Source organism: Strongylocentrotus purpuratus, unplaced genomic scaffold (genome assembly GCF_000002235.5).
Source record: "Strongylocentrotus purpuratus isolate Spur 01 unplaced genomic scaffold, Spur_5.0 spur5_scaffold_15, whole genome shotgun sequence".
Classification (NCBI taxonomy): domain Eukaryota; kingdom Metazoa; phylum Echinodermata; class Echinoidea; order Camarodonta; family Strongylocentrotidae; genus Strongylocentrotus; species Strongylocentrotus purpuratus.
The window spans coordinates 5,143,809-5,159,696 of NW_022145600.1; the positions used below are offsets into that span (position 1 = coordinate 5,143,809).

General features: G+C 39.4%; 1 protein-coding gene across 3 annotated transcripts in view; it reads left to right on the top strand.

The window, feature by feature from the left end:
- The window catches only part of LOC754030 (uncharacterized protein ZK1073.1-like), a 77,175-nt gene that overhangs the window by 24,064 nt on the left and 37,223 nt on the right, over positions 1–15,888 (top strand). For all 3 annotated transcript variants that reach the window (XM_030985430.1, XM_030985428.1, XM_030985429.1), the window contains exon 2: positions 2,859–2,909. In XM_030985430.1, coding sequence (XP_030841290.1) covers positions 2,859–2,909 — 51 coding nt within the window. The remainder of the gene's footprint in view (positions 1–2,858; positions 2,910–15,888) is intronic.

Consider the following 15,888-nt stretch of genomic DNA (forward strand, 5'->3'; position numbering starts at 1 on the left):
CTGTACATTGTTCATGCATTTCTCCAAGAGATTTTGGTACATGAACATTACACTTTGTTTATTTCATGGTTTACACTCTTCCCATTCACATGCATTTAATGCTGTATGTATTTGCTCAGTGAGGCTTAGCTGTATTGATATACATGTAGACTCACTTATTAGATGAGATGGGACATGACACTTCTCTATGCAATCCACTTAGCAAGTTTAAGTGACTTCTTTACCATCCTCCTCCCAAACCATATGATATACAGTACATGTAGCCGTGGAGTCTCAGAGTGCTTGGCATGCCAGACTGGAATAGCTATTTTTTAGGGTCTGCTTGCTTGCTTGCCCACATGGCAGGTATCGGTGGGAGTTTTATCTGACAAACGCTGGGAGGGGATGAGATGCAATATGTCATCATACTATGACTGGTGATCAGCTCCCTTGTATATAAGTTTACTTGTCATAATACTTTTCAATGTGAAAGACCCTGCTGGCTGAAACTCAAATTTAAAAAATTGTACTTATACATGTATCGTATTTGCCGGCGTAAAGGCTGCAGTTTTTTCGGAAGAGAAAATATAAAAAGTCTGGGGGCAGCCTATGCGCAAACAACTCAAAAATCAGAAGTCAAAACAGCACGTATTTGTACGTATGTGGGACTAAATTCAAACTCGTACACTAAGTACAATGACTATACCAATGGTACAGGACATTTCTAGATATTGTTGACATGAAGTTTTGTCAATTTCTTGAATAAACTTCATAACTTATTATTAACCAAAAAATACCTGTAGATCTAGGTTTGTGCCATCGCTAAAGCAACCTCAATCCTCGCAGCCCGTGCGCGCCAAGTTATGGCGCAATACACAATCGACAGTGTAACTGCGGCTGGCGAGAAAGCTGAAATAAGACGCCATCTGGCTTGCTGCCCATGGTGTCGGCAAAATTTTTTTATATTTTTTTAAAAAATTAAAAAAAAAAAATTGTCTACGAAATGTCAAAATCGGGGGTGTGGCCTATATGGCGCTGCGGCCTTAGTAAATACGGTATCTACACTGTACTAGCATATTTTACATCCGAGCTATCTGAAAAATGCTGGAAGGGATTTAGAAGCAATGTGTCAACACAGTCAAGAGAATCTACCGTCTTATCTGGTCATTCGCTCTCTTGTGTACATCATACACATTATCATGTTTTACCGTACATACATGTAGATGTTCATGCGTGTCAGATATCCTACTTTTGTCGTAGCCCTCGATGATAGAAACTGCCATGTAAAAATCTGCCTGATATTAATCTATAAAAGCCATTTATGCAAGCTATGTGACAAACATTTGAGGGGTTGAGCAGCAGTGTGTCAACACAGTCATTAGCATGTAATTTGGTCATCTGCTCCCCCATGTTCATCTGCTCCCCCATGTTCTCTATATTTCTGTAAATGTGCATCAACTTTCTTTGAAAACCCCTGATGATTGAGAAGTTAATGAGAACTGCGATCTGTCCAGATATTGCATTGAAACACTGACCATACAAGCAACATCAGTGTGCATGTGTATCTAACAGCCATGGAATGGGTTAAAGGTAAAGACCAGTAATGGTCATGCGATTGCATTGTGAAAGAAACGTTGTGGAATCGATCAGAAAAGGTTGATCATCTAGCATCTAGCATCTGCAAGGTTCTGGAATCATCAAAATGATAAGAAATTTGGCCCATTCTTCGTAAAGTTACAAGCACTATACACAGAAAGATGTATATGGGACTACCCTATCTCTCTCACACGACCATGAGAGAAATAAATTTACCAAATATATGAATTAGTAGGCGGTTTCCCGGCAATTTTTTTATCATCATGTATTAGTCAAAACATATTCTTTCACATGATTGGTAATGAGAGCTTCCATTTCATTTTTTGAAATTGGGGCGTTACCAATACTGGTCTTTACCTTTAAGAAGTGTTATCTGAACACAGTCATTAGCATGTTTATGAACAATGTACCTGATCACCCATTCCCTTGTGGATAAGACTAGTTGTACATGTAAAGGTGTATCTGTGTCAGAATATAACCCGTTTCTGTGAAAAACAGATGATAATTGAGGACTTGCATCCATTTAGATTCATGTTATCTGAGTGATAGATACTGGAAGGAGTTTGAGAAGCAATGTCTCAACACAGTCATTAGCATGTATAATGTATCTGGTCATAGATCTGCTCCCCATGTGTACATATAATATCCAGCCCCTGGTGATTGAGAAGTGAATGAAAATTGTGCTGTAAAAAAAAAGAATCTGTTCTGATATTGTCATGAAAAAAGTAATCGCACAAGGGTCATGCAGGTTTTTGTAAATTTGCCTGTATCTGACACCACTGTAATGCTAATGGGTTGAGAAGCAATGTCTCAACACAGTCTAATTGTAGCATAGTATCTGGTCATCCATCCGATGTGTTGTGTGTCATACACATTAACTGTACATTGATGTGTATCATATAACCAGAACCATGCAGTCCTTAATGATTGAGAACGACCATGCAAGAAAATTGTACCGTGAAAATTGTAGTGTGAAAATATTCATTATAATGCACTTTGCCATTTAAAATTGTATGATACTATACATGTAGTGCAGACTATTTTCTTGCACACTAATGTCTGTGTACATTCAAGTGAAGTTTAATGAGCCATACATGTATGACCATTGTGTGCAAACATTGATTCAACCGTTTTGACAATTTGTTGGATTTAGCAATGACAGCACATACTGTACATTAAGTGATAAACTGCTTGTGTGGTGTGTGTTTGTGTGATCTTTAATAATCCAGAGACTATATGCAATGAACATTTCATTATCGTATTTCTTTTATTCTTTTGTACAGGAAAAACGGGTCAGGAGCGAGCACTTTGGAGATTTTTACTGTTATGTACAGGTAAATATATCATTAATCTTGATATTCATGAATTCATATGATTGTTTCCAGGCCTTAAATTAATCGACGGCCATCGACGGCCAGGCCGTCGATGCCCCTATGACTGGCCGCGGTGCCCTCCCAAAAAAAGATAAATTCACGGCCAAAAAGGCCGTGCCCTTTTTTTCAAACTGGCCGACGTGCCTTTTTTTCCAACTGGACGTGCCCTTTTTTTTTAAAATTTGCGCACATAAAACCACCAATTGCGCCCATAATCATCTAAAACTAGACGGCAAGGCGCAAGTGTTTTCCGTGAAAATGCGCCCATAAATTATTAGAACAGTAAAAATACACGAATCACGAACAGTCTGCCGCCCACGAGCTCTCTTCTAGCTTCGTATTTAGTGCTTTAATAAGGCGCAAGTGCCGTGAAAATGCGCCCTTTGTTATTATATAGGCAATGCGCTAGCGCACGTACAATCACGCGATCGCATGATATGCATATGGTGCATGCTGTTGACGCACGCACGTACGTACGTACGTACAAATCGAAGGCCAGGATCAAGAAAACAAATCGTCAAATGGAGAAATAAACAAGCATTCAAATAGTCATTAGAGATCTGTCGAGGTTTGTTTGTAGGTCTAGTTTATTATTTATCTCAAATAGAATTTAGAATTATCTTATTAATAAGTTAAGAACACCTACGATGTTCTCGATCGTAGTTACTCTCATTTTGCCACCAGCCGACCTCGCTTCAAAAAGCTACCCCGCCAGCTTCCCAAGACGAACGTTTCGAGTCCCGGTAAAATTACGCGCTGCGAATCTCCGAGGGTGCATCGGTTTCGCTGGCAAACTTCCAGCCCGACAGCTTCCCACCAAAAGTGGCGAGAGTGTGTGTGCGAGGAACGATTTTGGTTTCGTGAATGCACGTTACGCAACTGAGCTGAGCGTGTCACTTTCAGCTGTCGAATGTCTTATAAGGACATTTTTACATCTTATTTCATTAGTTAGGCCTATCTAGACCTTTCTATACAACAGTTAAAAAGATAATTTCTTCAAATTTGCTCCTACTACCGAGAGAGTGGCGGAAGGTTTGTGTGTGAGGTGCGATTTTGATTTGGGATACCCGGCCCGGTAAACTTGCCAAGTCCTTCTGACTTTCGTGTTTGTGAAATTGACAATTTATTTATTCATTTGCTCATCAATATTTTTAGTTACTTTAAAATACTGTTTAATGTGCAAGTTTGATGTTCTTAATCAATCTTTCCTGTTCATATTGTTAAGATTAAAAAGTTATTAAATTGATCGTTCGATCTATTCACATTATGAAATTAACATTTGTAGACTCTCTTTGAACTTATGATTAGATAAGGGGGCCTATCTCTTTTTGGAAAATTGCCCCTTGCTCTGGTAAATTCCCGTGGCAAAGGGCAACTTAAAAAAAAAATTGCCCCTTGCTCCTGGCTGCTAAATCTAAGGCTTGCGGGCCGCCGCCTTGTTTGTATGTACCGTAGACCTCTATACATTCTGTGAAGAAGCTGGTGCTAAAAGTCATGGGAAATTGATCCCGCACAAGTTTCATAAAATACACATGACATCTAACAAAAATAGAATCAATTTTTTTGGCCTCATACTCGATGCCCTTTTTGTAAAATATTTTGGCCTCGATGCCCTTTTTGTAAAAATATTTTGGCCTTGGTGCCCTTAAAAATATGAGGTAGGGATCTACTCGAGGCCAAACTGGCCTTGCCCTAAAAATGACGAAATTTAAGGCCTGTGTTTCATTTTTTGTTGTTGGGGGGGGGGGGGAACAGAGAGTGAGAATCAATGGGGAGGGTTATCAATGCATTTGCAACATTTAGACACAAATTAGAATGTGCCATTGCCCTTTTCTTTAATATATTTGATAGAGGTCACTGACCTCCAATTGAACAAAAGTTTTAGAAATGAAATGAATCAGCGACAGTGATGCTGTTTCTACTTTTGTTGGTATTTTCTACTTTGCACCCCCTCTCCCCTCCCAAGAAAGATGGAATCTATGCTGTCATTATGATGAGTAAAAAAATTCTTCCTGACCCTCCAAAATGTTAGAATTGGCCCTTTGTAGACGCCCCCCCAAAAAAACAAAAAACAAAACAAACAAACAAACAAAACAAGGGACTCGAACTCTGCAAAAAAAGGGAGTAAAGCACTGCAGGCCACAGGTTTGTAAAAAAAAAAAAAGTATAAATTGTGGAAATTCGGAATTAACATGTTTCTTCAAATGAGACCAAAGTCCAATTTACGTTTTAAGCTTGAATGCCCTCATTGCAAAGGATGCGAGGTTGCAAGTCCTTTTATGGGACACGCCCACCTCCCACCATTAGTTACCTGCTTCACAAAAATTTGAAATAAATATTTGAAATAATGCTGCTATTCCATTGGCCAGCTTTTGTCAAGAAAGAAACCAATAAAGCGTGAACTTTGAATTGCCATGGATAGATACATGAAAATATATTTGTTAATATTTGGTGCATTTGGCCTGTGCCATATTGTTATACTATTTCTATCGCAGTGTGTTTACATAATATATGCCGTGGAAGATTGTGCAACCTGGGCTTTTTCTTCAGTTTGGGTACATTTCTCCCGTCGCACTTGCTGTAATTTGTTTACACCCACGCATTGAAAAACTGCCCATCTAGATATACAGCTGTGCGTGCAGTGAATTCAAGTTCTCTCTCTTGTGCATATTTTCCTATGGTTAAGATGGTTAAAAAATGCACATGTCTACATGTAGCTGTGCAGGTGTACATGTGTAAATATGTGCAATATAAAGCTTGTAATATTTATTTGGTGATAATTCAACATGGTGTTCCAGTTTTACATTTTACATTTTACATTCAATATTTCAATGTTTTAAAATCTGTTGATAATTCAAAGACAAAATCAGAGATACCTATATTCAGTGTGCTAACATTCACATTCATCATGCTGTTGTGTAGCCTTAGATATAATATTCTGGAAGCAGTTGTCATGGAAACAGATGCATGTGTATCCTCAAGAATTGATAACCAAAGAAATCCAGGTCTGTCATCAGCATGTTGGAAGCAGAATGGTTGAACAGTCGATAACAAAGCTTCATCAGACGAAAATATTAAAAGCAGTATGATAACAAGTGTTATAAGTGTATAATAAACAGTATATAGTGTAGTAGGATTATTATACCTACACAGTATTCCAATAGCAATTGGAAAGAAGAAGAGGATTAAGGAGGAGATGAAAAAGAGGAAGAAGAAGATGAAGAAAACTAAGAAGATGGAGAAGACAAAGAATACGCAGAAGGCGAAGAAGACAAAGAAGAGGAAGAAGACAAAGGAGTAGGAGAAGGTTAATACAAAGTAATTAGAGAAGAAGGAGGAGGAGGAAGGAGAAAAAGAAGGAAAAAAAATAAGAAAAAGCACTGTAGCAGAATGACTTGGCAGTAATATGGTACAGGTTTTGTCAGTCAATGAGACATGTACATGTAGGTCTTTGAAATCCAGGCTGATATAAATTGATCATCTGTAACAGATGACTGTCTGATGTTGCCCTCTCGCTGTGAGTGACAGTGTTTCCTCTGGTTTCTGATCAGCCATGGGACAGGTTCAGTCATATGGAAAGCTGTTGGGCTGTCCTCTTGCTTCCGTTCTTTCTTTCTCTCCTGTGTGGGTGTATTTGGTTTTTACAGACGTGTATCAATCAGATATGATTATTTACGTCTGGGGACCAACCTTTAAACGTCACCATCCGAGAGATGTGACTCAGATTTGAACCTGCGTCCTCGGCTGAATCAGTTTGTAACTTCCATTGTTAGCTGGATTGCAGGCGCACGCCACAATGCCTAGTTTCTCCTACCTGCCCCTTCCCTATTTGCCCATCCCCCTCGATTTTCTTACATCAATGTAGCCTCATTCAAGACAGAGTTAGTTTTCTCTTTCTCTTTTAAGATTAAAGATTCAAATTTTATTTGTTCACGTTGTCTGTAACTGTCGAGATCCTTTTTGTTGTGGAGGGGGAATCACATATTAACAGGTTCAGTTAAAGCCCCACTGTACTACTTATAGGTACTTGCGCCCTCTACAGTATATAGAAAACAATGCTTAATCGGTGCCTGTTGGTCCCCATGATCCCCTTTTTCTTATGATAATTGAGAGCTGATTTGATGAAGTAACCACCTGTCAGTGACCTTGCAGGAAGGTCTAATCATCCCTGGCCAAACTAGTACAGACAGGCTTTAAGTCAGTTTGATATAGACAGCAGAAAAAAAATGCATTGGACCCAGGCCACTGTTTTCCCAAGCCATTCATCTATTCACAAATTCAATCAACTGCACAGAGTTTTCATCACTCAATCTGTAGGTTTGTGCATTGACACGTACCTGTAGGCTTGTTGCCCGTAATAGGCCTCTTTTTAGGTCAATGCAAACTGACGCGACCAGTATGTAAGAAAAGTCATGAGAGCGACCGAGCTAAAGAGATGGGTGGACTGAAAAAGAGAGATAAAGGGACAATAAAAGAGAGATAGAGAGATTGAGATAGAGGGACTGAGATAGAGAGATAGAGGGACGATATAAGAGAAATACACACTGTAGGAGATTGAGAAAGAGAGAGATAGTCGAGAGATAGACGGACAGGGAAAGAGAGATACGTGTAGAGGGACAGTACAAGAGAGATAGAGGGATTGAGATAGAGGGAAGGGATGCAATCACACACAAATCAAACCTACCGGTATTCCTTGAAAATAACATTTTAGCATTTTTGCGGTGTAAATGCTCACCCTCAAAATACTGGAGAATAAGTCTAGTTTTTGCTCATGTGACGGTTGTCACTTCTTCATTATTGCATGCAAAGCAGCAAAAAGTTATGCACGCACACAACCCGCAAAAAAACCAAACAGATTTAGCAACCACTGATGATTTATTATAGGTTTCCAATACTGTAGTGTAAATGGTAATTTAACAACTGGTGTTTTTTTAAATGGGTTTTTCTGTATTGTAAATGGGCACACATTAAATAATATTTTGTTGATGATTCTCAGAGTATATACATTGTAGGTCCCACGCATAATTTATTACACTGTTATGGAATGTCTTTGCTAGTTGTCATTTTGGCATAAAGCCAGTGAGAGGTATTTTTTTTTGGGGGGGGGGGGCAATATAAACAACTTTTAGGGCAACTCTAAAAGATTCCTGCAATAAATCAGCAAAGGTCGGTTTATAAATGACCTAGTTCAGTACTTCAGGAAACCATAGAATATTCTTGGAAAAAACAGGAATCTGCACTAAGTTTGCCTACAGTGTTTTACCTAGATGTAGCTGTACAAGTACATGAAGAAAAAAAAATCATTCTTGGCTTTAATACACTATGAACATGACTGACAAAGAAAGCGGACAAAATATACAGTTCCTCAGGTAGACAAAGGAACATCCCTTCACTGCTATTATGTAAAAATGTGTAGAACAGGTGTCACATGCATATTCACCTTTTTACATAATAGCAGTGAAAGGATGTTCCTTTGTCTACCTGAGGAACTGTATATTTTGTCCGCTTTCTTTGTCAGTCATGTTCATAGGGATAGCAGAGTCATGTATATTTTGTTCAGTAAACGTTAATTTGTACTAAAAATGCATTAATTGTATTGAATCCATAAAGGCCTAAAAAATACACTATTTAAAGTTTATCTGTACTAGTTTATAGGAAGGATTATACCAGACTGCAAGGTCACAGGACAGGTGGTTATCTCATCAACCCCCTGTCCACACACAACATTTTCCGTGACTAATCATGATTAGCTATACCGTTTCGCGATAGTGATACCGTTTCGCGATAGTTTTACGACCAAAATTGTAGGTGTGGACGCTCACTAACGATACGTCATATAACGAAACTAGTCTAACGAAACGCAGGTTTGGGCATCGTTTCGAACTGAAACTCGATAAAGAATCACGCCTAATCACAGAAAATGTTGTGTGTGGACAGGGGGAGTGTAACTAGTGTAACTAACTGGGCGGGGCTTAACGTGACCTCGAGCGAAATGAGACCAGACCTCTTATCACTATCGCGAAACTCTATAAAGAATCACGGAAAATGTTGTGTGTGGACAGGGGGCATTTTATACGATGATTCTTTAGTGACGACGTTTCTTGTGTGTGGACATCCTGGAATTTATACGATGATTCTTTATACGACGTATCGTTATAGAGTTTCGGGATAAATTGTTTTGTGTGTGGACACGCTGCAACTCAGCTCTCAATTAACATAAGAAAAAGAGGATCATGGGGGACCAATGGTCACCGATTAGGCATTGTGTTCTATATATATAGAGGGAGCAAGTAGTTACCAGTAGGACAGTGTGGCTTTAAAAGCAGGCCTTCATATAATAAGTGTAATTTCTCTATCCCTGATCTAAAAAGCCTCTGAATGGGCTAGATACTCAGTAGGACAATGTGACCTTCCTTTAGTTTAGGGACGTCACTAACTTCTACTCTGTGACAATGACGATGGGGAATAGGATTAAAATTGGAAGGTCATTGGACATTATATTATTGTTTTGTCATTGATTTCTCTATCCTAATGTGCTCACAGGTTATACTTGTAGCATGGATTTGAAACCCATTACAGTAGTATCTGTAGAAGCAACATTTACAGTAGCAGGTATTTCTAGAAGGGTTTTATTGTCACAAATTTTATGAATGGTTGTTGGGTTATAAATCTAACAGCATGTGAAAATGAGCTGGCAATGCATGTGGGAAAATGTAATGCAAGAAGCCCAAGTGAATTATGGTTGAAAACAAAAGCAACTCTCAAAATGTATAATGTACATGTATGTGGCCCTAATAATAGATCTGAAAATATCCTTGTTAAAAAAGATGGCTTATAAATATAAACACACTGTTAGAGCTGTAACTTTATAATTTTGAAAAGCCCAAAACATTTGACACAAGTTATATTGTATAATTTGCATTGTCAGTTGGTATACTGTGCCCTCTCTCTATCTTAAATTTACACAGTGATATAAGGTGTTGATTCACTGTACACAGTAATCTACAAGGATATTATTTACTTCCCTTTTTGTGTTTGTCCTTCAAGATCTAGGTATTTGCCCACTTCTTCTGAAGTAGTCTTGTGTGACTGGCCCTGATACATTTTCAACCATTGTCTACCTCCGAGTCTTATGTACAGATGCAATGACAGTTATTTGCATCTTACACACATGCAATTTACATGCAGCCTTGATGTCACAAATATAGATCAATAGAGTCACGACTTGGCCTCGCATGTTTGAGAATTGAGAAACCATCGAAGAAACAAACGTTGTTGTTGATACATGTACAGTACAGTAAAACCTATCTACAACGACCGCCCAAGGGATACACTAAAAGTGGTCTTTGTAGACAGGTGGTCTTTGTAGAGAGGTTCCTTTAGTACGTTTCAATGAAAAAACATTTTCAAGGGAAACAAAACATGTGCTTGTTTTTTAGGCAGGTCAGAGGTGGTCTTTGTAGACAGGTGGTCACTAAAGCAGGTTTGACTGTACATTCAATAATTGATTGCACTTTAAAATTAAACCTATCATTGATTTGTATCTTATGATATTGATGTTGATTGGAATTATATAAATTTTCTGTTTGAGCTACACATTCCGACTATACATGTATGGAGGATGGGAATTTCGTTTAAAGGAAAAAATTAGCTTGAACGCTTCGAACCAGTCAAGACCTTTCCTGTTGTTTACCTTTGTACATGTATATGATGCACAAGATTGGCGAAGCAACTAGAGTACTACTCCAGAGCACTTGAGGAGGGTTGTTTGTCACACATTTCGATGCATGTCAAGCAAATTGGAGTGCCCGCAGATTGCGTATGATTTATAGACTCTCTTAGACCCTTAAATTGGGTTGACCTAAGGTATATTGTATGTGAGTTTACCTATATGTGTGTGTGTGTGTGAACAGGTTTCAGTGAAAAACCTACAGTGTAGTGTCAAGTGGGGTTATATATATTTTTTTCTTCTTTCTACTCTGCTTGTAGAAGAAAAAAAAGAGATGAAAAATACCTGTTTTGCTAACAGAAATATATGCAGAGAGAGTGTGTGTGTGTGTGTGTGTGTGTGTGTGAATAGGTTTCAGTGCAAAACCTAGGGTCAAATCGGGTTATATTTCTTCTTTATTTTTTCTTCTTTCTACTTCATATCCACAGAGAGAGAGAGAGATTAAGAAACAGAAGTAGTATTTGCTTTTTCTCTCTGTTTTGGTGGAGCATTAAACTACATGATGTACATGTAGACTCTTTGTAAGACTCTCAAAAGGGTCTATACACATACATGTACATATTGTGCTGTAATGTTATGAAAGTAGTAGGCTAGAATAATTAAATTGAATTACAATGCATAAAAGGCTATTTTCATTCTGTATTCTTCCTCAAACTCTGTGGATTGTAGGGTGATTCTCCAATCCATATAATCCTCTTTAGCATCTTCAGATGGCAAATACCGGTATTCCCCTGAATCACATGTATAAACTATTAATTATGCTGGTATAATCTGAGATGTGACTAAGCTTGGTATTGACATTCATTGCCAGTAAGGTCTGGCTTCGATGTCAAGAACATCCATTTACTAACGAGAGTATATTCGTGCCACTCGCAATTACTTAATAAAGCAGACCTATTAGCCTGTGAATAGGGAGAAGGTGGGTTTGGCATTGGTAACAGTGTGACATCAAAAGCAGCCGTGTGACTCCAGTCTGTGTTTTATAACGGACAGTGGAGGCTTCAGGCTAGTCTGCAGGGATAGACTTTATTTTGAATTAAATTAAAATGCATTGTGAGTTGGGGCGCAATGGCTCAGTGGTAGATCAGTGGTTTCGTAGCCGGGAATTTGCGGCCGGGTTTGAAACCAAGTTTATGCGCTTGTGCCCTTTGGTAAGGCATTAATCCTCATGACCAATTCCCTTGGAAAGGTCTTAAAAGCCATTGGTCCCCTGGCTGCTTACTTACAGTTACAAGCATAAAGATGCTTTCTTAGCAGTCAGGTAAAACAAACAAACAAATAGGGACTGAACTGTAAGGCTGTGGATTTGCACCCTGTACATCTAGGCTCCTGACAAGTGACAAAGTCAGTGTCTGTGCCTGCAGGCAAGTCGGGGCCGGCTACAGGAGGGGCCTATGGAGAGCAGTATCCTTGATGTAGTCTCACAGTCCAAACCCTCCACTGTATGTTATGACTGACTAGGATTTGTTTTTGTATACTGCATTAGCTTCAGGGTGGGAGGTGGTTTCAGAATCCATTGTCATCATGTTACGCAGGTTCAAGGGCCACCTCTATGCCCGTTGTTAGTGTACAATGATATTGATTTCCTGCAGAGTCTGGGATGTTTGCAGAGTATTTTTAGCACGTAGTACTGCAGTACACAATGATTCTGTTGCAAATTTGATGATATGTATGAAGAGTGTCTTTTACAGAGACCATGTAGTTGAACATGTAGGGCCTACATGAAGATTCTTAGTATAGGAAATAGACTGTAATCGTGTTCACGACCAATCCTGTAAAGATAATGTACATACCATCAATCCAACAAAGACCTTGAGAGACAGATGGTGTTAAAATTCTAGCATTATATTTATAAAAGAATCAGATCCAAAGTGAGTGAGCTGTCATGCTTAACATGCAATCAGTATAAGGCCAACATGCATTTATCTAACTCAGGGTTATACAAACCAAAACAATACCTGTGGCTGTGAGCTTATTTTGCGGGCAATACTTTGCCAACATCCTTGAGTTGAGGTGGATAATGCACTTGTACATTTCATCTCTTTGGAGACAGGAAGGCGTTAACTCATGGCATTTTACACAGAGCGCCATTCCGGCTCCAAATAGATTCTAGGTCTGGACTGTTATTATTCTCTGTAATTTACATTTTTTCATTGTAGGTCAAGTTTATCCCCTTCTATAATAATAATACGCTAAGGCTCCGCGGGGAGCGCGACGTCTCGGCGAGCCTTTGTATTCTATTGTTTTTTAATGAGGTCGCCGACCGAAGTTGGTGCGGCTATCTCCTCCTGAACCCTCCCCTCGGGGTACCCGTGCCCTGTGCCATCGTCCGCGGGAGAGTCTACTCTGTGGAATTGGCTATACTCCGCCCGAGGTCCTCCTCCGTGTCGACGTCCAGGGCGAAAACAGACGCGATATGCATAATGCAGGATATGCGTGACGACAGAGATACCTCATGGATATTCAACATGACATCCGTAGACACACGACCGATGACTGTCCACTCACATTAAGTTGCGTATTAAATGCACGACGCACAGGGTCGGGCTTACCCGAGTAAAGCATCTTTCTATAGGATATCCATTGTATAGTAGCTGCACGAGCCACAGCTAGAGATACACACGAAGCTTCCCGTCCACGTCCAAACTTAGGGACCTATTTCCATCATTATTGCCGCGATTTTTATATAGGTGTCGTGAATGGAGGTATGAAATGAAAGCTTATTTTGTGATTATTACGGCCATGCTACTAAATTTTGATTATCATTTTCTAAAGGAAAGTTTTCACAAGAAAACCATTGGACTGACAATTCAGTCGCAAGCTGCCTTCAGTCAGTGCAGTGCTGCTGTGCAGTGTGTGTGAGCTGCAATTTAACTCCAGCAAGCTCCAACACCGGCTCCGGGCACCGAAGGCGTCCGAGGCCTGCGGCGCCGGTGTTCGAGCTTTCTGGAGTTACACTGTGTGTGTGTGTGTGAGTACAGCTGAGCTGAGCTCGAGTCGAATAGATTTGACACTTTGAAATTGTTATCTGTTGGTTTGCATCATTATTGCCGCGATTTTAATATAGTTTCGTGAATAGTTTTACGAAACCTGAGCTTAGAATTAGTAAAAGTATTACTAATGTCTACGTTTTTAAACGACTGTCTGATTTTCTTGTGAAAATTTTACTTTGAAAAATAATTATCGAAATTTATGGTCAGAAATAATCACAATCTAGGGTCTATTATGTTACAGTTCTTGCATCAAATCAATGCATGAAAACTTATTTTTTGAACTAGAAATTTTTTTTTTTTTTAAATAGGCAATTATGAAGAAGGAAACCTGAAACCCTGAGTTGAGTGTATATTTGTTTCAAGGGGCCATAAACCCCCAAAAGCTTGGGGGTTACGTTCTTCAAAGTTGGGAGGGGGGAGAGATCAGATCGCAGCGAGTTGAGTGTATATACAATATAGGCGTGGGGTCCACGGTTTCAAGGGGCCATAAACCCCCGAAAGCTCGGGGGTTTTAGGTGTTTAATTAGGGTCAGATGAGCATATTTTTAATACTTTATTTGTGACACTTGCGGGTCACTAATTGGCGTGGGGTCAATACGTAGAGTTGCGTAGTGTTGCTACCAACTACGCTGGCCTACGTTACTATATGCTGAGGGACAGAAAGGGGTACGCAAGATGAACGAAAACAAGTCAACATGTTTAATTTTTTTCGCGTACTTTCAGCGTAGAAACTTGACGCAGAAAGTACGCCTTTTTACGCAACACTATGCTACCCTACGCAAGATCGTCAAAGCAGTAAAAGCTTTCCACACAGTAAGCAACCATATAAGCAAACCTGTATGCCAGCCTACGCATAACCTAGGCAGGGACTATTTTCCCATTAATACGCAGCCTAATTTCTGCGTAGTCGGTACGCCACACTACGGAACTCTACGCAGTTCCAGTGGCTTAAAGAATAACTACCGGTACAGTTGGATCTTTTTTTAATTTTTTTTATATAAGGCCAAATTTAAAAAAAAACATGTTTAGCTTCCTGTTTTTTCGAAAAATGGGAAGGAGGAGGCCCTTTTTTTTTTTTTTTTTTTTTTTTTTCTTTCAAAATGGCTGCTCTGTACATTTTCCCTGACATTCAGGCTATTTTTCAAGATGGCGGCCGACAATTTTTTTTTTTTCTTTTTAAGATCAGAAATACATTTTAGCAGTGCTTTTCATGTTTTTTTTCTTTAAAAAAAAAAAAAAAAAAAAAAAAAAAAAAAATCAAAAAAAAAATTCAAAAAAAAAAAAAAAAAAATAGGAGAGGCGGCCCCCAGAAAGGAAGCGGGTGGGGACGCTGTTTTTTTCTGTCAAAAAAAAAAAAAAAAAAAAATTCAACAAAATTTCAAAAAAAAAAAATAGGAGGCGGCCCCAAAAAGGAAGCGGGCGGGGAAGCTGTTTAAAAAAAAAAAAAAAAGGAGGTGGCCCTCAAAAAGGAAGCGGGCGGGGACGCTAAACATGTATATTTTTTTAATGGCCTGAATGGCAAATAAAGTTCTTGACGATCTCTATATATCTATTTACACCCCCCGCCCCCTCTAGAATCCCGCGGATTTCCGCGGGTCCTGCTAGTATTTAAGAATTAAGTTTGTCTACATGGACATGTGTAGATACATTTTGAACTTACTTTGCAATGCAGCCAAGGGTGTGTTCATGTACATTGTAGGCCTATAGTATTTGTCTTTATAATTTTTTGTTTAAAACTCCATAAACAAAGTAAACACTTACATGTACATGTAAGGCTTAGTACATGACACGTACAGCATGTTTTGTGCAAGTTGGCACACTAATCAGAGAGGCTGTTCACACCGCATGGAGATAGCGCGGTCTATCGTAGCACCCCTTTTTTTCTAGCGCGCTCTAGACCGCGCTATCTCTCGTGGACCACCCCCAAGAGGTGCTCCAGTGGCACGCCGTTTTGGCTCGCCGTGGCTCCCTGTTGGGCGGACCGAAACGACGTTGTACCTTCCAAACTGCAGAGATAGCGCGGTCTAGCGCGCGCTATCTCTGCCGGTGTGAACAGCCTCTTATTTGATTGAATACATAGCCGCAAGGACCAACACTCTGCATGTATGCAGACCTACACTGTATCTGTAGGCAAACATGAACCTCTTCATTTGAGACAAGACTGTGCATTTACATTCTAATTTACCATGTCGTTATGGGGTCAAATACTCAATGTACA